Here is a 27,761-nt window from a genome sequence, read left to right as displayed (position 1 = left end):
TCAATAAAAACAACAATAAAACACAAGACCATAAACACCATAAACATACAGGAAACCGAGATACAAAGAGACAGAGTCCAGCCTTAGGGGACAGGAGAGGCCTGAACAAGGTGTGGCTTCAAGCAGATAACTGATAGATTGCACAGGGAAGGGCCTTCCAAATGGCAGGAGCAAGCGTACAAAATGCCCCCTTCCAATTCATCACTCAAAAATGGTGAGGAACCTTTTTGGCCAAATGGGCCATATCTTTATCACCCTCCACTCCTGCAAGTCAACTCTGACAGAAGGGAGGGACAATCCATCTATAAATCATCTGTTTTCATAATGATAGCAGATGACTGTCAAGTGCCAAAACCGGAAGCTTAGCCCAAAGTCTTTGCAAGCTCTAGGCTTGACACCTGAGCACCAAACACAGGGCTGGCAAAGCCCCCTGTACAGCAGCTATCAAGCACCCAACAACTAGTTGGTAGCTGGGCACTTGGGAACTATTGCAAAATAGGGGTGTTGCTGGCACTGCCAACTGGCAGTGTATGCCAAGGGGCTTTTGGCCAAACCGTTTCCTTACATACCCCACACCTGACATCATAATGACATCATGTGTAGGACAGTTGGGCAGAGTTCACTTGAAATGGCCTCAAAGACCAAACTGAGTGGCTTGGTGGCCCAGAATAGGTCCATGGACTGCAGATTCTCCACCCCGCCATAAAATAATCTTTAGGAACCACTACCACCAATAGGGTTTCAGGTTGATTAGCTAAGAGATCAAACAGCTCTTTCAGGTAACCTGGCCCTGAGTAGTTCAAGGCTTTATCTGTCAATTACAATACCTTGAACATAGCTCAGTTCACATATCAACCAATGTAGCAAGTTATGCAGAGTACAAGAGGGTGGGAGCAATAATGTTCAGCTAATAAATGGTTTAATGGTTCTGGCTATACAGACCTCTCTTTTTTTTACATCAAAAAACTTCACAACTACGTTGCTAACCACTTCTTTGCTTTTTGGCATCCACTTCTTTGCTTTTTGGCATCAAGTTAAATGTGTCATTTTCTACCAAGGTGATAATTAAAGCATTTCACAATTTTACAGTTTCTAGAGGAAGTCTGCATCAGCATTTACTTGGGCTGAAAATAGTCTGAATGACAACCCTTTTTGTAATGTTTTAATATTGTAATGTTAACATGGCAAGGAATTGCAAAAATCAAAATACTATTTTTCCTCCCCCCCAAAAACATTGCTAAGTTGTTTATCCTATATGCTTCTGCCCTGACAGCAACATCTTTCAGCTTGTTATGATCATGAAACTGAATTTTGTTCCTAAATTAAAATTTACAACTGATAGTCACAAATTTGCAGCACTGAAGGGGGGAGTGGCAGTTGAAAATAGAGTTTGAGTAGAGTGAGAAAAGAGTTGGGGAAGGCTCTGTTGTGTTAGCTTTTTGATATTAGCTTATGTGTTGTACCCACCTCTTGTATTTCTCCTTGTTAAAATTGGTTTAGACAACAACAACAACCCTCAGTGTTCTTACATCCCTGCTTTACTGAAACTTCTGCCATTGTTTGATTACAGGAATAAGGGGAGAAAACTGAAATGTGGAAATTGGTTGTTTTAAGCATCTTCCTCAGGTCTGCCTCATGTGAAAGAGAAAAAAATGTGGAGCCCTCAGATATTCAATTGTACCTTCACAGAATGCATTTCTGTTCTCATGTGTTTGGTCCCATGAAGTTACAGATTCAATGTAGTAATTTAGAAGATATATTTTATTAACAAGCAAACACCCATATATGTACAACATCCATCAACACAAGCTAACTAGCATACTTGCTCTTAAAATTCTATTCCTCTTAAAAATGTAGTAGCATATCAGCATGGTGTATATGTGCAAAAGAGGCTACAGAATAGGAGAGCAGAGAAGGCATGGAATTGGTGGGTGGTCTGTGTGCAAGGCAGAGTTAGAAAAAAATAGGAAGGAGGAGGTAAGAAAAAGGGGTGAAGTTGAAAATGGGTGCAGAGGAAGTTGCAAAGAAAGAGGGAGTGGGAGGCATGGGAGCTGGGATGAAGATGAAAGCAGAGGAATAAAAGTCTCTACCATGAGGGGATGGTGGCTTCATCATAACTGGATGGAAGGTGAAAAGGATGGTTAGTGGATGCAATGTATTTGGAGGGGGAAGATACAGGAAATTACTATGGGGGTGGTCTGTGTGCAGGGGTTGCACAAAAAGAGAGAGGGAGGCATGGATATGGGGATGAAGGTGAAAACAGGCATTCAAAGCAAGGCTACAGAATAGGAGAGGTGACTTCTGAAATGAGGTTGGGAAAATGAAAAGTGAGCTTAACAGTTGTGTAGAGTGGGAATGAAAAGGGTTAATGTGGGGGAATTCCAGGGGGATTTGTGAGTGGAGAGAGCACAGATACAGTATTCTATGAAAATTCATCACTCCAAAAGTGAACTTCCACTAGCCTTTTTAGCCATTCAACAGAAAATAAGCATGAAACACAAATATCACTAAGTTGTGGTCAGCATCTTTCAGCTTTGATCTTCTAACCAACAATGTTGTGGCAAACCCTGAAGAATTTGTTTGCAAAGTAAGAACGGAAGCTAGATAAATTCCTTGCATGTATTTCCACACTTCACAACTCAGGGCAAAAGGAGCTCTTTGTTCACTTTCCCTCTTGAAAATACCTGATAGGCAATTCTCATAAATTCGCAACATCAAGAACTCAAGTAAAATGACATTAATAGGGTAGTACAAGTTACAAGCCGCAACACATAAAAAACAGCACATTCACCCAATATTCCTTGTCAGTAGAAGTCACTCAACTTGACCATAACCTCTAACTACACTCCACAACTACACACTGAAATTTGTCACTAGCCAACATGGCCACCAAAACTGCACCAACTCCTCCATAAAATCCCAAATCAGGATTAAAACCCCGTTTTATACTTCTAGTAAATCAATATCTCATTTTTACATCAACCCTAATCTGTGCTGACATCCTGTTCTTTGAGCCACAGTGTTAAACTGTGGCCTACTTCTTACCTGATGCTCTTTTGCAAGTATCTTGTGGATTCTTGCTTATTTCCTCTCTCTCCATACCTCATCTCTGCAGTTGAAACCAGATTCCTCTGCTCGAGATGTGTCTTTGTGTGCATGTGTGGTAGCAGAGCAAAAAGATGCTATATAAAAACCTTTTTTCCATTCTGAGATAAATGTACACACAGTGTGACTTATTCCCAAATAAGTATGCTTACGCCAAGCCTTATGGTCTAGAGAACTCACAAACCTCACCTCCTTTCCAAAGAAACACACACACATGCCAAAATCCCAGCTACACTCTTGATAGCGGGACTTACATTTGAGTAGACACACACGCAGGATGGCATAGAAAGAAACCACAATTTACTCCTCCCCTTTCTTCCTCAATGACAACTCAAGGGTCCTCCCAAACCCCGAATCCCCATAGACTTTCAGTACCTGGCTTTTGCCAATTATAACCGCAACCAGGAAAAGTGACCCACTAGAAATAAAGCTAATATATCATATATAATAAATATAGGTTACATGCATGGCTATGAGCTCCAAAGGGGGGTGGGGTCTCCTACACTAAGAGCAAGAGGCTCCTTTCCCCATCTCCTCAGACACCAGAGCAGGGGATATGAACGCGCGCGCGCACACACTACCTACCTGTGGGGCAGAGACGAGGAAGTGCGGGGGGGGGAGGCGGAGGGTTCCCTCCCCCCCAGAAGCCGGCAGCTCCAGGCCTCGAACACCGGAGGGGTCCAGGATCCTGGCTTTCAGCTGAGGCCAGACCCACTCTCACCCCTCACCGGGTATCAGTGAGGGGGGGAGAACAGCAGACCCAGCAACACCCCCTCCGCAGGGAGGGGGGCAAGCAGCACGTCGATGCGGGGGGAGGGGAACAGACCCACAGAAAAAGCCGGGGGGAGGAGGTGGAAGTGCCCAATGAGGCAGCGGCCCCCCTCACTCTCCCCTGCGCTACCCGGGGGCCGGAGGGGGAAAGAAACGAAGCGCGCAAGGAGCCCCCACCACCCCAACCCGGTGCCCGTCTCCTATTCGAGCAGACCTTTTCGCCCACCCCCACCCCTCACAAGCAACCCCTGTTCTTTTTCCTCCTCAAGATCTCCTCAGGCTCCGCCTCCCCCCACGCAGGAGCCCGTGACTCCCATACACACACACAAGATGGAACGTCTCAACGTCACGACGCACGTCGCGCCTAAATAAATAAATAAATAAATGGCACGAAGGAGGGAAAGAGCCGCGTCCCCCTGCGGAGACTTTATTCGGAAAGGGGCTCGCGGGTGGCCTGAAGAAGCGCGCTCGGAGAAAGTGTCTCCCGAAAGGATAGCTTTTGTAACCCGTTGAAGTCGTAGGACCACAACTCCCAGCAAGCCCCACGACGGCATAGCCAATAATGAGGGATGATGGGAGTTGTAGTTCCGGTTACGTCTGTGGACACCCACTACCTCTTCCCATAGCGTCCAACTGCCGGTCGGGGGCGGAAATAAAAAGGAACCCCGGCATCTATGATCTCCTCTGAGTGCAGAGCGGCATTGGAGGTCTTGGGGAATTCTAAGACTGTTAAAAAAACACACACACACCACCGAAATACATATGCTTTGTGTCATAGAACTACCAACTGAGGATAAACGCACTCCTATATAGAAGCAGAACTTCCTGGATTGGAACTCACAAGTCTGCAAGCCGCAGGAGTCAAAGAAGTTAACTGGCATTTCCATTCTAAAATTGATCTGGATTTGTAAAACTGGATTTTACTAGGAAGAAATTTCCGGGTTATTTGTAAATGTTTTCTCCCTGTAACAATGGAGAAATCCACAATTTTAATATAGTTAAAGCTCTCCTCAAACAAGGTAGAAAAGTCATAACTTCATACTCTTCCTTGTTCACGTCCCGATTTCTTGTATATATTGTTAAATATATTTATTTTAGTAATTAGAGTTTTAAAAACATAATGCTTTTGCAAGCGACTGTATATTGGAGCTGGCCTGGCAGGCTGATTTGAGGAGGCAAATGAATAAGATTGAGCTGAAGGGTGTTTCGCATTAGGCAGCCTTGAGTGGAAAGTCAGCCCTGCTTCTCACCTCAGCTTCACCTCCTACAAAATCCTGTTTCTCCACTGATTTCTATGGCCAGCGCTCGCTTCCGACCCCACTGACATTCCCTTGTGCGAACCCTGAAATTCTCCGTCTCGTTAATGATGGGCTTCTCTCCTATTCTTATCTCTGTGGTGCGCAAGCCAGAGCTCTCCGTACCTCGCGAGCGACGCTCGCCACACAGTGGCCGGTGACGCGAAAAGCGATTATCAGAAGGAGCATGCGCAGCTTCCCCTGCCGCCTTGTGGATCTCTCTGGGGCAGTGCCTGCCTGCCTCTCTGCCCGCCCTCGGATCGCAGGTTCGATCTCCACCGACAGCCGCTCGTAGCCCTGGGGAGAGCGCGTGCGTGCAGGGATGCTGTGCTGGCGAGGGATGTCGCCATGCAGCCTTCTCTGGTCAACATGCCAGCAGAACTCGCATGGCTTAAAGTTGGCTTATTAGAGAGCCAATTTTATTTCATTCTTGTATTCTGTATTATTATTTTTTAAACACGTTTATGGACAAGGTGCAGAAATTCTGAATATTAAGCTATCTATAAATAGGTGAAATGTAATCATCTGGCTAGTCACTAGGTGAAATTGGAAACACAGTCTTTTCCATTCTGGGAACCTGCGGTAGTGCTAGTAAGCCGTATACTGTGTTTTATATATATATGTATGTATGTACACCTTTCTGTTAAACGTTTTCTTTGCATAAACCCATGTGAAGGAGACATAACAAATGGCGTTTCCCTGTATTGTTTGTTTTTAAGGAAGTGTTTTGTGCATTGTTGATTTCCGGCCCATTGTACAGAAATGAACAATACTGTTTGGAAGTTAAACGGAACCACAGTGTCAAACACAAGACCAGCATCTAATCCAGGATGGAAAAATAAAAATAAAAGCAAATGTTTTAACTATGATTACCTCCAGGATAGAAACCCTCCATCACTATGAAACAGGAAATAAAGTGACATTTAGGGTCAAGATGTCAACGCTGGGCAACATATTCTGAAGTCCATAGTAAGAAAAGTGTTTCACAATATACATTCAAGAGAGCAAAGCAAAAAATGGAGTGAAGGTAGTACGTAAGCCCATAAGACATCTTGTTTTCCAGCATCTGGCTTTATCAGCAAAGAGCGTAAGTGAAGATCTCTCACGTGTCTTCAATTATGAATGGTCCCATTATCCCTTTTTGGAGCTTCTCTGGACTGCTTAAGAAAGACAAACAAGCCAGTCCTTCCTGAAGCACTGTGGGCCATAGTAGGCAGGGAAATAACAGAAGAGTCACTAAAGGGTTCCTTAATAGGCTGCTGATGTTTGTTCTCGTCAAAGATTGAATTAAATGCAGCCGCCCTACACCAAGGCAATCTGTTAATTACGTTTTCCAGAAATACAGTAACCTACTAACTGTCTTTTATGGTTATAAATCTGGTCTATCAGTGAAGGATAGTACACATCTGAGTTGATCAAAAGCCATCATTGGTGTGCAGGTGAACTTCAAAAGCGACTTGGATGTTCAAATAAATGAGTATTTCCTTGCTAACAAGACAGTTCATAAACTGTTTGTAAGCTGATAGATATCCGCTGTTCAACAGTGTTTGCAAAGGGTGATGCAAACTTCCTAATTGTCACAACAGCAGTCAATTATGAAAAGAAGATGCACTGTTATCAGGGAAGAGAAAGATATTCCATTCCTTTTTTTGCTACTACACTTCCGCCTAGAGGAAAATGAAGACTCCCAAGAACCAGTGTTTAGATACTAAACATTTAAATTTGTGCAGTAACTTGGCTTTGAAACTACCCCTTCAAAGTTTTACACTCTGGCAGGATAACATTTTGCTAATTTTCTTTTTTATTTGGCAAAATAAATATATAAAATGCAATTCATTAAAAGCAAGGAACTGCAGCTAACATGAGCTTTCCCTTATAGCTCTAATGATTTTTCTTCTTCCCCTTGGGTTCTGGTAATTGCAGTGATAATGAAGTATCCATATTTCAGTTCTTCATCTGCCACCTCTCCTCTTCAGCTCCTTTGTGGGGGGCGGGGGGGAATGTTTCTGGACAACTTCTCTAATCACTAGAATTAAGTCAATATGATGGCTATGGCACATACCAGCCTGAAGGCTTGCAAATCAAGCTGTCTAAGAGAAGCAGTGCTAGTTCAGAAAAATAAACTATCTTGTAACACATGTGAACAAAATGAAGCTTTGCCATTGTTTTATCCATGTGTACAAGATGAAGGCATTTCCCTTTCTGAACCTCTGAACTTTTAAAGTATAGTACAGGCTAAAGATGCCAACCTAGCAGTTCGAAAGCATGTCAAAGTGCAAGTAGATAAATAGGTACCACTCCAGCGAGAATGGCATTTCTGTGTGCTGCTCTGGTTCACCAGAAGCGGCTTAGTCATGCTGGCCACATGACCCGGAAGCTGTACGCCGGCTCCGTCGGCCAAGATGAGCGCCGCAATCCCAGAGTCGTCCGCGATTGGACCTAACGGTCAGGGGTACCTTTACCTTTTTTACCTAAAGATGTTTTCAAGTGGCAGTTAGTACCCATGCTGCCTACTCCCACTGAAGATAAAACACAACTTTGAACATAGATACAAACCACCAGTTTATTGTACACCAACATACATAGCAATCAGAAAGGCTGTGATGATAGAGAACTTGGACCGTAATTCACTTCAGCACTTTGTTAATGCAGCATATGTACGTGATTTAGTGAGCGGAGCTTAGAGTGCAAATTGCAAAAGCAGAGGTTATGAGAGATGCATTTACCGTTTTACATCAAAGCCAGCAGCAGATGTTGACAGTTGTTTGGTTCTGGAGGACTTTCTTCCGAGGAATCATAAGAAGAAAACTAAGGCACAGTTTGTTACCCCAGTGGGGCTGTGATCCTCAAGATTGCAGTCAATTACTGAAAGGCAGCATTTATCCACTGACAGGCATGGAAGGGGGCTAACCCCATTTCTTTGTTTTACAGCTTTGACAAAGCTTTTCCTGAAAGCATCTTCTTGAGTGCTTTGGCATTATCTCCATCTGGTGCAGGTGGCCATCTATTATGATCTGTGGGAAAGGATACAATAAGACAGTTACCTTCAAAAGCTAGTGGCTGCTTCATCTCACCCAGCTAGATCTCGATGAGCAGCTCTCTTAAAGAAAGAAAACTTTCTTTAAGTGTAAAGCACTCTTTCCTGATGGGACGCAGGTGGCGCTGTGGGTTAAAGCCTCAGCGCCTAGGACTTGCCGATCAAAAGGTCGGCGGTTCGAATCCCTGCGGCGGGGTGCACTCCCGCTGCTCGGTCCCAGCGCCTGCCAACCTAGCAGTTCGAAAGCACCCCTGGGTGCAAGTAGATAAATAGGGACCGCTTACCAGCGGGAAGGTAAACGGCGTTTCCGTGTGCGGCTCTGGCTCGCAAGATGCAGCTTTGTCACACTGGCCACGTGACCCGGAAGTGTCTCCGGACAGCGCTGGCCCCTGGCCTCTTAAGTGAGATGGGCGCACAACCCCAGAGTCTGTCAAGACTGGCCCGTACGGGCAGGGGTACCTTTACCTTTACCTTTACTCTTTCCTGACCTTGTGCCCTTCCGTTGTTTTGGGCTACAATTTCCATCAGTCCCCACCAGCAAGGCTAATGATAACTATAGTCCAAAAATAAATAGTGATACCAGGTTGGGGAAGAACTGGGCTAAAGGAAATGCTCTGGGCTAAAGGATAAAACACCCTTTTATCCAATTCTTTCCAAAAATTATCATATTACATATTTACAGTGATCCAAATTACAGAACTGTCTTTCCAACATGTATAGGAAGAGATCCTAGGAGAAAAAGCTATGGACCACGCATTAGTTATGTTCATTTCGGCTGAAAAATCTTCCAAACACCAAAAAGGCAAACTATGTTTCTACAGATCTTTAGTCAGCCTTGGATTCAGCACATGAAGATCTGGGAAAAACTAGATGTGACATTGTTAAGGAAAGGGTTGTTTGTCAAAATAATGGAAAATCATTACCCCCTTTCTACCCCCATTCACTTCTTCCACCTCATAATCTCTATGACAGCAGTGTCTCACACCAAATATAACTGACCTATAGAAAGGACCCTATGAACTGAGAACAGAGACATTGTATGTACCCCTTGTTGTCTATTAAAATCCTTCAAATAATTTTTATAAAAAGGTTGCTTCTTGTTGTTTATAAGACAGCTATATGACAATTCAATAACTGAGGTTGAGGTAATCCCAAGAGTGTTTCTACCAATCCCATTCTAATGTCATGAGATTTAAGGCGGCCATGGGTTAAGACTAGAACCTTTAAGTTAAGGCTGTTGAACATATAGTTTAGGGAGGAAAGCATTCAGGGTTCACAGCACCACTTGCCCAGGCTGGCTAGTATAGAAATCCTTTTATTACAGTGAGCTGTATTACTCTACAGTCCCAGGCTGGACCTAAAAAGACTCACAACTAAATTATCAAGCTACTGCAAAGCTGACAATAAACTATGATAAAACTGAAGTGTTGATTTCTACAAAAGAGTGTAAGAGATCTAAACAGGCCCTGGGTGGGCATATAACTGAACAAGCTACTTGTTAAAAAGTAGTTTTTAAAAAGCGGGTTTTTTTACCTGGTACTTCCCATGGGGAACTATATATGCTCTGCCCACCATCAACCTTCACAGTTTCTCCAGTGATAAAAGAGGCAGCCGGAGACAGCAGGAAACACACCAAGGGAGATACCTTATAAAGATTTGAGACATTTGCTTATGTGAATTACAGGTCTTCAATGCCTGCCATGCCATAGCCCTTTTCAAAAATGCAGGCAAGGCTTCATGCATTCATCACAACAAAGGCAGTAGTGTATAGATTCTGCTCTACACATGTGCAAACGTATGCATTTGTATGTCAAAAGCATGGTGCCAATGCACAGTGATAAGCATGTAGGGTAGGCACAGAGCCAGTTACCACAACAGTGCCACCAGCCTTGCATGTGTCCACTGAATGCACATTTCTGAAAAGGGTTCCTGTTAGCTCCCTATTTGAAGGTGATTCTTAGAGCAGAAGTCACTACTGATCAATTACAGAAGATTACTGACCAGTGGCCCACAGGAATATATTACTAAATACAAAATGTTCAAGTCAAAAAGAAAACACTTGGTATTTTACTGTCCATAAATATTATATCATTTCAATGCTTTGCTGGCTTGGATATGTCAGCGGAACGATCCATTCTAAAAGTACTCAAAAATCACCTTCAAAACTGGCAAGGTTCTATGATAAACTGCACATTCCAAAGTTCTGCAAGTTCAATCAGCAGGCTTGCAATGTGGTGTTTGCTCCTAGTATGGAGTGCATGGTACATACAACATAATTATAGAATAATCAGGATACCTATTTTAGGTTTATATAATGCCAGGCACATAGCTTGCCCTTTAAAGAGTACTCCAATAAACATTTTTTGTATGAACATATTAGTGGTATGCATCTTCAAATATTTTACTCTTTGAAATTTAGGGTGTTCTTTCCAGTGTCATGAAGTTCCTCTTTCCAATGCAATAGCACCATTTCCCCTTAATGAATTAGTTATTCTATGAGAGGCCTGAAGGACTGTATTTGGCCCTTGCTGACCTATCCCTGTTCACACACGTTGATCAGGAGTACCACCGAAAACCATCTCCCACAGCAAGGCTGGTATTTGCACTACTTTGTGCAAATGTTGTGTGGGGGGGGGAATCTCTCTCTCTCTCTCTCTCTCTCTCTCTCACACACACACACACACACACACACACACACTCTATATTTATTAATAAAATTACATATATTCCACCCATCCTGCCAGGCCACCCCAGCCACTCTGGGAGGCTTCCAACAGGATATTAAAAACACAATAAAACATAAAACATTAAAAACTTCCCTAAACAGGGCTGCCTTCAGATGTCTTCTTAAAGGTAGTTGTTTATGTCCTTGACATCTGGTGGGAGGGCGTTCCACAGGGCGGGCGCCACTACCAATCATCTGAAAAGACCCTCAGTGCCAAAAGGTAACTTTTAGGTTGAAATACTGTAATACCTCTTCAGGAAGTCCTAATCTCTTGGCAGGAATTTTTTGGACATAGTTTTTAAACAGTTCTTCACCACCTTTGTAATGTGCAACAGCAGTTTCTGAAAATATCACTCCCTATGAAGAAAAGGACAGACTCACAGTCAGACTCCATTAATAATGCTTAACACAGTAACATTCAACCCTCTACACTGAAAAGCAGGTCTCATTAAGACCTACACGGTTGGGGAGTGGGATAAAAATAAATTCCAGCTCTTATTCAAAATCTTGGCTCTTTAACTTGCTTACAATTCCCTCAATAAATAGGGCTGTGCATATACCACAATTCCCAACGCAACATTCTGTTCTCGTGTGGTGCAGGATTCACTCTGAGAAAAAACCACTTTAATGGCAACTGAGACTGACGGCCCAATATTCCTCATCCACTGTATAATGTATTTAAATTGTTTTATTGGTATTATTGTTTGCATGGCTGTTTTAAAACTTTTTTTAACCGTTTGTATTTTCTTGATTATGTGTACTTTCCAATGGTCTCCAGCAGAAGGAAGGATGGGGTAGAATGATGATAAATATTTAAAAAAAAAAAAAACCAAGCACACACACCAAAAGCAGTTTCTATTCCTTTCAACTAAATTGTTCTCTCTCCCTTTGGCTTAACGGCACTTATTATTTGAATCTTTTATAAACCACTAAATCTCTGTGAAGAGTTGTATCATGATATTTAGGCATGTACCAAAGTCATGTTTGCTTAAGACAGCTTTCCCCAAAGTGTGACCCAGACATTCAAGGAAGATACATTGTATATCTATAGAAATTGTTTTGGGAGCTTGCATTTTATCACATTTCTATGAAGCAGCCTATAAATCTGTAAAGAAAGAAAGAAAGAAAGAAAGAAAGAAAGAAAGAAAGAAAGAAAGAAAGAAAGAAAGAAAGAAAGAAAGAAAGAAAGAAAGTAAGTCTCATCCTCTGTTTCCATATCCTAAGACACATCCCAAACCCTGGATGCTGTTAGTGGGTTTAACTACAAAAACCCTTAGTAGACTCAAATAATTATGACCAAATGCGCAGCTAGCATGTGATGGTAGGGAACTATCTTATTCTATCTCAGCTAAACCAAACTAAATGATCATTTTACAAATTTGTACTTATTTGACTCTTCCCTTACGGGCACCAAAGCTGGTCTGGTCACATGTTTCTGTCACCTACCGGGGAAACAGAGTTAATTCTCACTCCACTGCGGGCCCACTCGATGGCTAGGCTTTTGGTCAGGTTATCGACTGCGGCTCTTGCTGCACCACTGTGTCTGTGAGGGAAGGAAATTTTAAAAGCGCAATATTATCTTCCATCAATAAATAGACATGGGGTATGTGGCAGCTCCATCAAGACTGAATGCTTTGAAGTAACTATAGCGATACCTAGCAAGTCTAACTAGGTTCACACTCTAACAAGTAGTCATCCAATCAAACAAATCCAAAACAAATCTCAGCAGAACAGGGCAGTCAAGTTAGCAATATCTGACATTGTAGAAGCTTAATTGCAAACTCAGTGCTAACACAAACAATGAACAAAGGCTGGCTGAAGGCTTGCAGTAAAAAAAAATTCAATATTTTGTGTTTGTCCAATTATTCCAGCCCAATGAAAAGCTCACAATAATGTTAACAGCATTCTGTATGACTCATCAAATTATAAACAACAAGTTAGAGGAGTATAGGCATTGACTGAGAAAAAAGCATGGCTTACAGAAGACTGAGACTTCTGCGGTGCAAGATTGTTAATAAAATTGTACTTTGCACCTCCAGACGTCTCAGTCTTCTGTAGGAACTTTGCAGAAACAATTTCCAGTACAAAAACAGAAGTCGGTATGGTACCTGTCCTTTCACTGTGTGTCCTCTTGAACTAAACTGCAAATGCCTGAGAAGTTATGTCACTGGGGCTGTCTGAAGGCAGCCCTGTATAGGGAAGTGTTTGATGTTTTATTATGCTTTTATATTTGTTGGAAGCCACCCAGAGTGGCTGGGGCAACCCAGTCAGATGGCAGATTACAAACAGGCATGTGCAAAGATGCACAGCTATATAGGCAGACCTCAGTTAGACTCATCGCACTGTCCCAGCAGAGGGACTCTGCTTTCTAGTTTTCCTAAGAAAAATGCAGCCTCCTCTTGTCTGTGACTGCTTCCTGCATTCCACTTTTTCTTCAAGAGCATTCTCAGGAAAGCCTTGCAGGTGACAATAAGTGAGGATCATAAGCACCGGCAATTTAGTCCCAAATTCCTCAAAGACTTCTGTTAAAATGGAATCTCAAGGAATGTGCATGTTAAATATTGGGAATCTGCTGTTCCATCTTGTTTTACCATTCAAATGCACACGACTACTCAGAGGGACAGCAGTTTAAGTGAAAGCAAGTGGACTGTGTATCATATACTGATAGCAGACTTACGACATGCCAGGAAACCCTTTCCACATATCAGCCACGATGTTGACAATAGCACCTCCGTGGTCCTGCATCCAAGCATTGTACACTGGGTAGACACAGAAGAATGGTCGTGAGGGCTTTTACATTGCCAGATAAATGGTGTACAAAGATTACAGTAAACACATGAGTGGAATGAAATCTGTCTCAAGCCTTATTTCCATAGCCTTAGAAAACTTGACAAAACCAGTTGCTCAGATGTGGAAGCAGCAATGACATTAAACCCAAATATTCACCTGAGAATCACAACTGAATGCACATCTTATAACTCTATTGATATTTATCTGTACTGTATAACACAAAACCACAGCTCAGTGGGACAGCGCATCTGTTGCATGAAGGTTTCAAGTTCAAACCTTGGCATTTCCAGAAAGGGCTGGGAAAGTCTCCTTTGTGAAATCCTGGAAAGTCATTGCTACTCATTGTGCAGGCAAGACTAGCTGCACCAGGTCTCACTCAGTGTGAGGCAGCTTCCTGAAGGATACCTGTCCATCTTGCTACCAATTCGTCTACTACTTCCTAAGAAAATGGCTCCAACTAGTTAGGCCTGATGACCCAGGCACGATGTTTCTAGGCAAGTATGGAGAACTAGAACTGACAACGCTTTTGGACAATCCAGTGTTTGCTTCAACCCCCACCTCCTGTCCTTCTAGAAAAAACTGCTCTGGAGCCTTAAAGGAAGATACTGCTGTCTCACCTGTCACCCACTATTTCTTAGTGCCAAAAACAGCATCAGTGTTTAAATGTAAATCTATCATCTAGTCAGTAGGTATCTGCAGACATGGGGGAAAAATAGTCAAGGAATCCCCTTGCTTCTTCCACCTCTAGTTGTCAGGGGGAGAAACTACTTGTCAGGTCTCATGGTTTGACCTGGGGATGTCAGATTTCAGCCTTCTTCCCAGGGTTTGAAAGGGGAAACGAGTTGAGATTCCTACATTGCAGGGGGTTGGACTAGATGACTCTTAGGTCCCTTCCAACTCTAAGATTCTACGAAAACCGAATTTCAAATTGAGGACCAAAAATCAAGGCAGCAGGCTATTGTATCATTGGCTCAAGAGGCTCCATCCTGCTACCACTGCCCCATGTCTGTCAACCTCCAACCTAAGGCAGCATCCAGACTCTCTTAGCCCCCAACCTCTCCTCCTTGCATCTCAGGGTCTGAGCTTCAACAGACCTGGCAACCCAACTTTCAACCAAACCTAGTTAGCAGTGACAACTTAGCCTGGAGTCCTTTAATAACCTGCTGAGCCCAGGAAGAACCTCAAAGTTCTCTGAATGTCTGATTATAATGCTTCTGGGGACAGCAGAGCAAGAACATGCCATGGCAATGATAAAGAGACTGAACTGCTATACGGGGAAAGAAGAGAGGAAATTCTTCTGATGGCTTAGTTACTTATTTCCTGTGTACACCAAGTGCTCACCTGCTTTACAGCAGTAGAAGGTCCCAGTCAAGTTAGTTTCAATCACAGCATTCCAGCCTTTTGAACTAATTGCTTCTGCTGGGCTAGGAAACTGGCCTCCCCCATTGTTGACCAGGAAATCTATCCTCCCATGAAGGTCCAATGTTGATTTCACCAGTGCCTCTACCTACCAATAGTAAAAAAGTTGAGTGATAAGTCTGCACACAGTAGCCTTTTAGCTTTAGTCATTTCTACATTAATTACTCAAGCTTGCCCTGAGTAAAAACAATTGGTTGTTTTGTAGTGGTTTCTTTTTGTATTTTGTATATGTTGTATATTTCTCTTGCAAAAAGAAGGTTAGGGGCTGGTAAAACAGTGTGAACACTAAAGAAATCACAACATTGTAGCCGGAGGTCTAATGTCCACTGGAACCTCCTAAAAATACAGTGGTGCCTCGCAAGACGAAATTAATCCGTTCCGCGAGTCTCTTCGTCTTGCGGTTTTTTCTTCTTGCGAAGCACGGCTATTAGCGGCTTAGCGGCTATTAACGGCTTAGCGGCTTTAAGAAAAAGGAAACAAACTCGCAAGAACTCGCAAGACGTTTCGTCTTGCGAAGCAAGCCCATAGGGAAATTCGTCTTGCGGAACGACTCAAAAAACGGAAAACTCTTTCGTCTTGCAAGGCATTCGTCTTGAGAGGCATTCGTCTTGCGAGGTACCACTGTAGACTTTTAGATCTAGATTATAGAATGTCTCAGAGAACTTCCACTGGTGTGATCCTACAAAATTTAACATAGTAACAGCTGACTGACATGAGCATCTTGTCAAACCCAACATGAAATGAAATTCCTAACAATGCCATGCATAATACTGCAAAGAATGAATAAAAAGAGCTTTTCTGCAATAAAGGATATTAGAATAGTTATTTTATATCTAATCCTGGAAGCAGTAAACATGCATCCTCAAATGTACCTAAACCTTAGTTAGGTAGATAGAGACTTTATGGTGCAGCGGCAGCACTGATAGAATGAACAAGCAGCCTTTAATATTCTATTTAAGTCTTGTATGAAACAGTCTTTTGCCAGCAGGCAGGTCTTGCTAGTTCCCAAGGTCATCAAGGGAGGACAGCCATGAATGAAAACAGCAGCATGCAAATTAATGCATTCCCAAAGAATGGAAGCAAGGCCCACTTGGCACAGATAGAAGAGCAGAGTTCAGAGAGAAGCTGGCTGAGCATTTCTGAGATTTTAGACCACCCTTGCTCAACTTAGTGCCCTGTAGATGTTTTAGACTACAACTCCCATCAGAAGATGAAACTAAAGACCAGAAGATGAAACTAAAGCCCAGCGGTAAGTAAGAAAGCATGCAGGTGGGGGCTGACTGATGGCACTCTGAGGTGGTAGGGCAGTGCCCCATTTCTTGGAAATTTATGAAGAAGAATCTCCATGGGATGGGGGTAGGCCAAGGGTTTGAAAACGGTATAGGTGCAATATATTCTGAACAAAGAGCTAAATTAATTGTGAATAATGTGGTAATGGATGAAATACCAATAGAGAAAGGTACAGGACAGGGATGCCCTATATCCCCTTTACTGTTTATATCTGTCCTGGAGGTTTTACTAAACATGATTAGAAAGGACCAGCTGGTAAAAGGAATACAGGTCGGAACTAAACAATATAAGTTAAGGGCATTTGCAGATGATTTAGTGTTAACTTTGCAACAGCCAGAAGCTAGCACCAAAAGAGTTTTGGAATTAATGGAGATATTCGGCCAGGTCTCAGGATTTAAATTAAACAAACAGAAAACAAAGGTGCTGGAAAAAAATCTAACAAATGAGGAGAAAGATAGGTTTCAGAGTGAAACCGGGTTGGAAATAGCAAAAAAGGTTAAGTACCTGGGGGTAAATCTAACATCTAAAAATGTGAATCTATTTAAAGATAATTACGAAAAATGCTGGTCAGAAGTAAAGAAAGATCTAGATATATGGTCTAGGCTGAAACTTTCCTTGTTAGGCCGAATTGCTGTTATCAAGATGAATGTATTGCCAAGAATGTTATTCTTATTTCAGACGTTGCAGATTCTGGACAAAATGGACTGCTTCAAGAAGTGGCAGAAAGATATATCTAAATTTGTCTGGCAGGGCAAAAAGCCCAGAATAAAATTTAAGATTTTAACTGATGCAAAAGATAGAGGGGGCTTCGCCCTGCCAGACCTAAGACTTTATTATGAATCAGCAGCATTCTGCTGGTTGAAGCAATGGCTACTTCTTGAGGATACAGACATTCTTGATCTGGAAGGATATGACAATGGCTTTGGTTGGCATGCATATCTGTGGTATGACAAGGTAAAGGTCTATAAAAGCTTTAAGAACCATATTGTCAGGAAAGCATTGTATAATGTTTGGAATAGATATAAGGATCTACTGGAAAGTAAAACCCCTAGGTGGTTGTCACCAATGGAAGCGAAAGCAGTGGAAAAACTTAACATGGATTCTAATTGGCCTAAATATTGTGAAATTTTAGAATATGATGGTGAAAAACTGAAGCTTCAAAGTTTTGAGAAGCTAAAGCATAAAGTTCGAGACTGGCTACATTACCGTCAGATAAATGAGACATTTAAGCAGGACAGGAAACTTGGTTTTCAGAAGGAGAGGTCAAAGTTAGAAACAGAATTGTTAGAATCCAATACTAAGAATTTATCTAAAATGTATAATTTGCTGCTGAAATGGAACACACAGGATGAAATGGTGAAATCAGCTATGATTAAATGGGCACAGGACATCGGTCATGATATTATGTTTGTTGACTGGGAACAGTTATGGACCACCGGTCTTAAATTTACGGCATGTACTGCCTTGAAAGAGAACATAATGAAAATGATCTATAGGTGGTACATGACCCCAGTCAAACTTGCAAAGATCTACCATTTGCCCAATAACAAATGCTGGAAATGTAATGAGGCTGAAGGTACTTTTTATCATCTTTGGTGGACCTGCCCTAAGATTAAGGCCTACTGGGAAATGATCTATAATGAAATTAAGAAAGTCCTTAAGTGGACATTTGTAAAGAAACCGGAGGCTTTTCTCTTGGGCATGGTCGGCCAATTGGTACCAAAGAAGGATAAGACATTTTTTATGTACGCAACCACAGCAGCAAGAATCCTGTTGGCAAAGTATTGGAAGATGCAAGAATTACCTACTCTGGAAGAATGGCAGTCGAAGGTGACGGAATATATGGTATTGGCAGAGATGACCGGCAGAATCCGTGACCAGAGGAAAGAGACAGTGGAAGAGGACTGGAGGAAATTCAAAATATATCTTAAAAATTATTGTAAAATTGTGGACTGATAAGATGTCAAGGGGCAGGAAACAAAGAATTACAGCTGTAAATCTTAAACGTTAAGTAAATTTAAAAGGGACTTGATTAAAAATGGACTGATGAGTTGCTCGAAAAAATGGCAAAATAAGGATGTAGCGAAGGGAAGGTATGGGGAAGTCAAATTATTGTTGTATGTTTTTCATGTTTGTGTTTTGTTTTGTACTGTATTGTCTTTGATATGTGTAAAAACCAATAAAAATATTATTAAAAAAAATATGGAAAAGCAATTTCATTCTCCTCTTAATTCAATAGCACCAGTTTTCTTCCCACCTCTCCACCTGTGTCCCGAGTTTCAAATTCACCTCTGTCCTTCAGAGCATTTGGCAAAAGCTCTTAAAAATTGAGGATTAAAAATAAGGCTGCTTTCTTGCCTTAATGCAAACATATCTGTGCTTTAAAGAATAATGCATTGCCACACAGAAGTTATTCTTCCCATCCAATCAGTTTGTGCGTCCCCTTTCTGCTATCTGTGCCCATGGTCTTCACAAGGATCCAAGGGGCCTGGATCCCTGCCAAGCAAAAGATGGAAAAAATGCTAATCCAGCAGCCTCCTCAGCTACCCAAAACAAGTAATGGCAACATTCTGCTGAAGTGGCAGAGTCACAGTCTATACAACCCCGTCAAAGAAAGGCAAAATGCCATTCCTGAATATTTAGCAAGGCATGTACAGCAGGTACAATTCTTTCAGCATAGATTTTGTGCAGAATCAGACCAGGAGTCTTGCAAAAATGCAAGAAAAAATCCTTACATTTTTGTAAGAAGTTTTATAAATGTGTAATAGTTGTTTATAATGATGCCTAATACTAGGCAATTTGCAGAACAAACCCTTGTCCAACTAGCTCCCAGCTAAGGGCTGCTTCAGGTAATAATAATAATAATAATAATAATAATAATAATAATAATAATAATTTATTTGTACCCCGCCCATCTGGCTGGGTTTCCCCAGCCACTCTGGGCGGCTTCCAACAAAGATGAAAGATACACTAAAATGTCACATATTAAAAACTTCCCTGAACAGGGCTGCCTTCAGATGTCTTCTGAATGTCAGGTAGATGTTTATCGCTTTGACATCTGATGGGAGGGCGATCCACAGGGCGGGCGCCACTACCGAGAAGGCCCTCTGCCTGGTTCCCTGTAACTTGGCCTCTCGCAGTGAGGGAACTGCCAGCAGGCCCTCGGAGCTGGACCTCAGTGTCCTGGCAGAACGATGGGGGAGGAGACGCTCCTTCAGATATACTGGACCGAGGCCGTTTAGGGCTTTAAAGGTCAGCACCAACACTTTGAATTGTGCTCGGAAACGTACTGGGAGTCAATGTAAGTCTTTCAAGACCGGTGTTATATGGTCTCGGCAGCCGCTCCCAGTCACCAGTCTAGCTGCCGCATTCTGGATTAGTTGTAGTTTCCGGGTCACCTTCAAAGGTAGCCCCACGTAGAGCACATTGCAGTAGTCCAAGTGGGAGATAACCAGAGCATGTACCACTCTGGCGAGACAGTCTGAGGTGTTACATCATAGGTATAAATTCATACCTGTGCACTCCTTTTTAAAAAAGGCATGCAATCTGGGAATCTGAATACAAAGAACAACAGCTGAATTAGCTCAAGTTGACAAGAAACTGTGTGCGACTCTTCTAGAAAAACAAGAGCCATATATTACTGAAATGTTTCATTTTGGTATATCATTTGAGAAAATGATAATCATGGAAACATACCCTACAGAATATATCACAGGGTGGTGACCCCAAAACTGTCTTTTTCTACAATCATCTCTGTACTGTGGAATTCCCTACCATCTGCCATATGTGAAGCATTATCCGTCAGATGTTTCAGATTACTTGTAAATGCATATGTTTTGCCTGTGATTTCCCTAGTCCATAAGACTGGATCCTGATATTACATAATTCCTTTTTTAAATCATACTGTTTTACTGATTTTGTTGTATGTCTGTTTTATGATACCGTTTCAATTTTTTTAGGTTGTAGTTTTGTACACAGCTTTGAGATCTTTAGACAATGAGATGAGGAAGAACCTTATGTACTGGTAAATTTAAAAATGGCATGTTTTTACTTATATTAAAAGAGGCTATAAGGGGGCAGCAGGGACGGGGTCAGAGTGTGTTCAGGAGTTTGTTTTAAGAAGGGAGATAAATAGGCTGCATATTAGCATATAACACATTCTAGGTATACGGAAAAGCCAGAGAAAAGTCAGTATAGGTGAGTAACAGAACAAATATCAGAGCCCTATTAAGTAAGAACAGCAATTAACTCCAGTTGGAAAATGAGGAATCAAGAAATACAAAAGGGCAAGTCCATAAAGTAGCACATGAAAAAAGTAGATCACTCGACAGAATATTTATGGAGACAACCCTCAAGCACTAGACAAGAATGCAGCAACTCATACACAGGATTTGATATTTAATTATGATTAGCTACAGCTGAATGCATTTCCCAGCACCAGTCTGGATAGTCAACCAATTACAAAACCCTGATTTAACAGTGCATTTAGAAGAAAATCCAGCCTCTTCAGAGAGCATGCTACAAGAAACCTTTAAATCCACACACATACACACTCCCAGGCAGCAGAGTCCAATCACATTATACTGCAAAGCCACTCATAGCCACCGAATGAGAAGTACAGATAAAAGGCTGGGCTGTTTACAGAGTATTAAGGAATTATGCAAGCAGTGCATGCTCAATATGGAGAGCCATATTAATGGTTAAGACCCTTCAGTAAATGTTTGACTATGAAACCATGAGCAGTGTAATCCTTCACATGACTACTCAGAAGGAAGCCTCACCGAGCTCAATGGAGTTACTCCTGTGTAAGTTTGTTTAGGCTTGCAGCCTAAATTGCTTTGTTTAAGAAGAAAAATCGCCCAGAGAGTATCACTCAACCTTCCCCCATTAGCAAAAAAAGGGAGTATTTCAGAGAGCATCATGGGCTGCAGTACTGCACACTTTGACACCTTTATTCCATTGGGTGGCACGGGTGGCACTGTGGTCTAAACCACAGAGCCTAGGGCTTGCCGATCAGGAGGTTGGTGGTTCAAATCCCCGCGACGGGGTGAGTTCCCGTTGCTCGGTCCCTGCTCCTGCCCACCTAGCAGTTCGAAAGAATGTCAAAATGCAAGTAGATAAATAGGTACCATTCCGGCGGGAAGGTAAACGGTGTTTCCGTGCGCTGCTCCGGTTCGCCAGAAGCAGCTTGGTCATGCTGGCCACATGACCCGGAAGCTGTCTGCAGACAAACACTGGCTCCCTCGGCTTAAGAGCGAGACGAGTCGTCTGTGACTGGACCTAATGGTCAGGGGTACCTTTCAGAAGTCAAACTTATGAATGGAAGAGACCTCCCTTCCACTCCAAGAGGAAGCTATTGTTTCAGGGTTTTTGGAGACTTGTAACAATGTATACAACCAGACTTTGTACACTGTTGAAGAAGCACCCTCTTCAAAAGGAATTGTTATTAAACTGAAGCAATTTAAACCGGATGAATGTAATAATTTATATGCAGAATTTGATATTTAATTATGATTAGCTATAAGATCACTAAACTAGTGAAAGCATGGTGTTTTCTTTCCATACTTCACAAGTAATTTTATAATAATACATGTAATAATAATAACACCATTCTTTCACTAGTTTAGTGATATTACAGCTAATCATAATTACTGTATAGCTAATCATTATTATTTATACCCCACCCATCTGGCTTTGGTTTCCCCAGCCACCAAAGACTATCAACTTCATACCTAATAGATACGATATCTAAGTGAAACCACTTCCAATACCAGATGTTGGAGACAAACAGGAAAGGGCTGCTACCTTCATAGTTTGTTTGCAAGCTTCCCAAAAGTATTTAGCTGGCCACTATTGGAAACAGAATACTAAGCATTTGGTATCCGATCCAAGAGTTTTCTTATGAAATCGATGGCTTCCTCACTACTAGTAGGTAACATTATCTACAGATTTTGGTCCAAAGGCCTTTAGTTGCAACAACTCCTATAAAAGCAGCAAGTATGAGATGGAAGGCTGTTCAATTAAATAATCACAGGGAGCTCTTCTCATCGCTGCCATCTTATCACAACCCAGATACAATCTCCTGGTGCTGAGTGTGGGGTGAGCTGGAGAGAAAAGAGAACTGAGGTCATCTTTCCACATGACAGCATTCAATAGCTTTATGTTCTTTATGTCAGGAGAGACAATCAAGCCTGGTAGGACTGGTGGCTACAGGATGTTGAACAGCCAAGAGACACAGAGGGCACAATGCAGCATCACTGTATTCTTAACAAAGGAAACTGGCAGACTGCACAGCATTCAGGAGCCCTGTGCCAATAAGCAGAATTATTTATGAAAAAGAAAGCAAGGAGGCCCCTGAGGATAAAGATGAAGACTCTGAAATTCGCATTCAATAAGTTATTCCCTAGATGTTTTATGTGAATCTCCTTTTGCTGATCAGGGAAACAGCCACTCCAGAAGCCGAGTTATGAAATAAGTGGAAAGAGAAAGCAGTGGTTTAGGCAGAATGAACTAAAATAGAACCAAGGAAGGGCTATTTTTCATAGCAGGAACACTATTTGGAGATGAAGGCAGAAGACTGACAATAGGTGGTTCTATTATTAATATTATTATTATTACTACTACTACTATTGAAAAAGCAGAATTTGAAAGTGATATGACAGCTCTAACACCGTTGATTAATCATAGAGCATAGCTGGCTTCCTTATACAAAGTTGCTGTTTTTGTTTATTGAATTTATATACCGCCCTATACCTGGAGGTATCAGGGCCGTTCACCGAACAAAATCAAAATATAAAACCACAAAATATATAATCAAAATAAAAATTCAATGCCTACAGCTGACTGGTCATTAATCTGCAGGACTGCAAGTCTTTCCCAGCCAAAGCTGGAGATGTTGGAGATTGAACATGGGATCTTTTGCTTGCAAAGCACACATGCTTTCCCAAGGAGCTGAAACAGGGGTGAAAACCCAGGTCAAAGATGCAGTTTAGAGTTTGGATTTGATATCCCGCTTTATCACTACCCTTAGGAGTCTCAAAGCGGCTAACATTCTCCTTTCCCTTCCTCCCCCACAACAAACACTCTGTGAGGTAAGTGAGGCTAAGAGACTTCAGAGAAGTATGACTAGCCCAAGGTCACCCAGCAGCTGCATGTGGAAGAGCGGGGACACGAACCCAGTTCACCAGATTACGAGTCCACCACTCTTAACCATTACACCACACTAGCACACGCACTCCACACATTTGCATACACACACACACAGGCTGGGAGCCTCAATGACACCCCTCTGGAGCGTTCACCCGGGGCAAAAAAACCTGGCTAGCCCCCCAGTAGCTATGGCACTGCTTATAATATCTAGTAGTTTTTGAAACACTACCAAATTTGGTTCTCCAGCTGTTTTTGGACTACAATTCCCATAATCCCTGGCCACTGGCCCTGCTAGCTAAGGATGATGAGAGTTGTAGTTCAAAAACCGCTGGAGACCCAAGTTTGGGAAACCCCGCAGTAGCATGACAAAAGAAACAAGCATCTGCAACCCTACTGCCTTCAACTCTCAAAAAAAAACCCCAGAGAAAATGTCTTCCTCCAGCTCCAAAAGACAGGTTACAAACAGGAAGGGCTTTGAAGGATTACCAGGAGAAATAGTGACCACCACCCATGGATTAGGAAACCAAGAAGCATATGCAAAAAGAAAGGAAATTATGACAAAAGCCGAATCTTAAAAGTTTATTCATGAATGTGAGACAAATAATTCCAGATACACTTGAGGTTTCGAACAGACCCAGATAGTGCATTGCAGTTTGAATAATTAAATGGTTCATAGTGACAAAGGATAGTAGATGCACAAAAAAACGCTTTAGAGTTAGTGAAAAGGAACATTAACTTTCCCCTTCCCACTGCTCTTTTACAAAGCCCTTCCCCAATTATTTTTTAAAAGTAGAACCAGCAACACACCTTAACAACATAAACAACTGGGTGTTACCACTTTCATAATCAGACTGGGTGACTCTTCTAAGCTACACGAAATAAAAAACTACAATGATTTAGGGAAAGCAACAATTTCTTAGTCAAAGCAACAGCCAGGTTACATGTTTTCCTTATAAAACAAAGTCACCAAAAATAAGTGGCCTTTCCCCCTTTTTTTTGGAATAATCCAGATGCACTGCTTAAGTCCAAGTGGCTGGCGTCTAGATCCAATCTCCAGATGCAAGCACCGACATGTGTACATTTCTCAATGCCTGCAAAATCTACATTCTTCAGAAGTCATTTCAACATTGGCAAAGGAGGCTGTTATTACTGACGTACAACATTAAAGACAATTATACAGCAAGATGTAAATCTTTTCCCATCCCAGAGTATTACTCTTACAACAACCTCTTTGAAAAATACTGTGAACTACTAGCTGCTTTGGGATTCATTTGAATTAAGAGCGGCACAGAAATATAATAAATCAAATTTTGGGTGTTTGTGTGTGTGTAATACACTCAAGCCAAGTATTCTCCATTGAACCAGTACACTAGTTGTCCACTCTACAGCACAAAAGTATTTTGTTTTTACCTCCTCTTCTTTGCGAATGTTGCACTGTACAGGGGTAACCTGGGCAGAAACTGTGGATGGAATTTTGGCAGCTAGCTCGTTCGCTGCAGCTTTTAATCTGTCGAATTTGCGGGAGGCAATGACTACATTACAACCTGTCAAAAAAGAGGGGGAAAATATATTTTAGACATTAATAGTCTTGCATTCATAGGCATAGCAGCTGCCCCAAATCAAGTAAATAAATAAAATACTTAATAAACTGACCAATTGTGTCACAGATAACATGGTTCTGCTCTCCCCCCAAATCCTGGCTATGCCCATGGTTGCTTTTTAGTAGAGGCAACAAGGGTTCTTGCTTAACAAATGGCACTGTACATGGACTGTGATAACCATCTTCAAACATGACTTTCTGGATTGTCAAGCATTTTTGGCAGTTCTGGAAGTCTGCAAAGTCAGATACTTGAAATGCTCCTATAAATTGTTATTTAAGCTTGCAAATTGTACCCCCCCCCCCACTACTGAACTGGAAAGCCATCTCACAGAAACTTCCCGAGACAATGGTAGAAATTGAATTATAAGACATGAAATTAGTGCAGTCAGTGGCGTAGCGTGGGTTGTCAGCACCCGGGGCAAGGCAAGTAATTTGCGCCCCCTAACTCGTGGATTTGCGCCCCTAACACTAACCCCCAGAAGTTGTGCCTGGTGCAGCCAGCCCCCCCTGCACCCCCCACACTACACCACTGAGTGTAGTGCTAACGACAACAGAAACAAGACCTCTTTGGATTACAAAGAACCACGCCCACCATCACTTCTTGACCTAGAAGTGCAGATATATGCACATGTGGTGGGAATGCACAGCCATTAAGGAATTTTGAAATAACATCTATAATGAATTTTGAAAAATTATTTAAGTTTCTCATTTAAGAAAAAACCTGAAACCCTCCTCCTAGGTATAATGTCACCAGAAATTTAAAAAGATGTTAGACCACTTTTTATGTACACGACAGTAGCAGCCAGGATCTTAATTGCAAGAAACTGGAAAAGTGATAAAACACCTAGGATAAATGAGTGGCAGGTCCAAATGATAGAATATCTGCAGTTGGCCATGATGACAGGGAGAGTCAGAGGTTATCCAAAACAGAAAGTACATTCTAGTCATTCCAAAAGCATGCTATTACATTCTGAATTATACCAGAATGGACGAATGATGGACATTTTATGGACATTTCATTTGATGAACAAATGAAGAGGTCTATCATTTGTGGCTTGGCTTCAGATTTTGCATGTACAGACACCATGTGTTAATCGAAATATGGTGTATTTGAGTAAAACAACATTCAATGGCAAAAAGTTGCCCACCCTTAGTTTATGACTTCATTCATCTTTCAAGCCACAAACGAGGTACAGAATCTTCAGCAGCAGATGTTTGGTATTTTAGTGCCTGCCCTACTTAACACACAAGTGACATGGCCTGATTCCCTGGTGTGACCCATGTAAAGCACACAGATATAGCCAGCTTTTTTTCAAACTGCCAATCACTTTCCCTACAGCTCAGTTATCCATCAGTTAGAAGCGGAGCTTAGAGAATCAGAGTTCATTATCTGCCTTCCTGGATTTGACATTACAGTATATATCACTGATTAACAAGAGACATTAATCATCTAGGATGGGGGCCAAAGGGAATGATGAGCCAGTGTGGTGCAGTAGTTAGAGCGCTGGAATAGGACCAGGGAGACCAGGGTTCAAATTCCCACGCAGCCATGAAGGTCGCTGGGTGACCTTGGGCCAGGCACTGTCTCTCAGCCTAACCTACCTCACAGGGTTGTTGTAAGGCTAAAATGCAGAGGGAGAAAAGTTTGTACACCACCTTGAGCTCCTTGAGTAAAAGATGGGATATAAATATAATTATAAATATATATAAAACAACTAGCTTATCAAGACACAGTAGGAGTTACTCTCCCTCTGAAGAAGCATGTACTGTACACAGCTTGGATACTGTGAATATTTCTGGATCCTTTGCTGTCACTTGAGGCTCAGGTGGTCTCTGTCCCACGGAGTGCCTTCCATCAGCTTTAGCTGGTAGCCCAGTGGGGGCCCTATCTGGACTAGGGTAGCCTAACTGCTCTAGGAACCTCTAGGTTAGATTACTGCGATGTGTTATATGCAGGACTGCCTCTGAATATGGTTTGAAAACTTCAGGTGCTGCCAGTGGCGTAGCGTGGGTTGTCAGCACCCGGGGCAAGGCAAGTAATTTGCGCCCCCTAACCCTAACCCCCAGATGTTGCGCCCGGTGCGGCCGCCCCCCCCCTGCACCCCCCACGCTACGCCACTTGGTGCTGCAAAATTTGGCAGCCTGCAACCCCCTGGCTACGCCCCTGGGAGGCTACACCTGTTGAATTCCTGCCAGCCCTGTTGAAAACAAGAAGACACGGGGCAGCCCAAGTCTACCACCAACCCGCTATTTCCTCCCGAGGGGACGTGTGAATGCGTGCATGCGTGCGCGCAGCGAGGGTACCCCGCTTGGTTCACTCCCGATTTGGGGGGAGTCCCCGGGGGCTTCCCTCTAGTTCTTTCCCCTTCGGATTGCCCCTTGCCCACCGAGCTGCAGCAGGTCGGCGGTAATGGCCTTGCCGATGCCGGTGCCCCCGCCGGTCACGATGGCCACCCGGTTGCGGAACAGCCCGGACGCCAGAAAGCGACCCCCGTGGCCGCCACAAGACGCCGCTGCCGCCATCTTGGTCTCAAGAGATCCAAGGTCTCCAAAGCCACCAGCAGCCTTCGAGGGGGAGGG

The 27,761-nt window shown here is 42.5% G+C and overlaps 2 protein-coding genes and 1 long non-coding RNA gene across 4 annotated transcripts in view; 1 reads left to right on the top strand and 2 right to left on the bottom strand.

Annotated features, from left to right (window-relative positions):
- The window catches only part of MAP3K2 (mitogen-activated protein kinase kinase kinase 2), a 37,051-nt gene extending 32,563 nt beyond the window's left edge, over window positions 1-4,488 (bottom strand). For both annotated transcript variants that reach the window (XR_014162460.1, XM_081885821.1), the window contains exon 1: window positions 3,691-4,488. The gene's annotated coding sequence lies outside the window, so the exon portion shown is untranslated. The remainder of the gene's footprint in view (window positions 1-3,690) is intronic.
- A 3,266-nt stretch (window positions 4,489-7,754) lies between these two features.
- On the bottom strand, window positions 7,755-27,721 carry PECR (peroxisomal trans-2-enoyl-CoA reductase). The gene is made up of 8 exons (XM_081885947.1): window positions 27,569-27,721; window positions 24,992-25,125; window positions 15,065-15,230; window positions 13,611-13,692; window positions 12,380-12,476; window positions 11,183-11,290; window positions 9,742-9,853; window positions 7,755-8,185 (listed from the first exon to the last, which is right to left on the bottom strand). The coding sequence occupies exons 1-8, from the start codon at window positions 27,702-27,704 to the stop codon at window positions 8,097-8,099; spliced, it is 924 nt and encodes a 307-aa protein (XP_081742073.1). The 5' UTR covers window positions 27,705-27,721; the 3' UTR covers window positions 7,755-8,096.
- Window positions 18,637-21,395, top strand: LOC309355374. Its single transcript, XR_014162521.1, has 2 exons — window positions 18,637-19,281; window positions 19,919-21,395. It is a non-coding gene; the product is annotated as an uncharacterized lncRNA (long non-coding RNA).
- Window positions 27,722-27,761: the final 40 nt, after the last annotated feature.

Source organism: Podarcis melisellensis (genome assembly GCF_964234715.1).
Source record: "Podarcis melisellensis genome assembly, chromosome: 1".
NCBI lineage: Eukaryota > Metazoa > Chordata > Lepidosauria > Squamata > Lacertidae > Podarcis > Podarcis melisellensis.
The sequence above is the reverse complement of the archived record's forward strand: the minus strand, read 5'-3'. Positions and strand labels throughout refer to the sequence as shown.

Coding starts and splice junctions, on each gene's coding strand:
- PECR (XM_081885947.1), bottom strand. CDS start 27,704: ATGGCGGCAGCGGCGTCTTGTGGCGGCCACGGGGGTCGCTTTCTGGCG. Junction 25,126..27,568: donor CGCCGACCTGCTGCAGCTCG/GTGGGCAAGGGG, acceptor CTTTTTTGACAG/GTTGTAATGTAGTCATTGCC. Junction 15,231..24,991: donor ACATTCGCAAAGAAGAGGAG/GTAAAAACAAAA, acceptor TACTATTGGTAG/GTAGAGGCACTGGTGAAATC.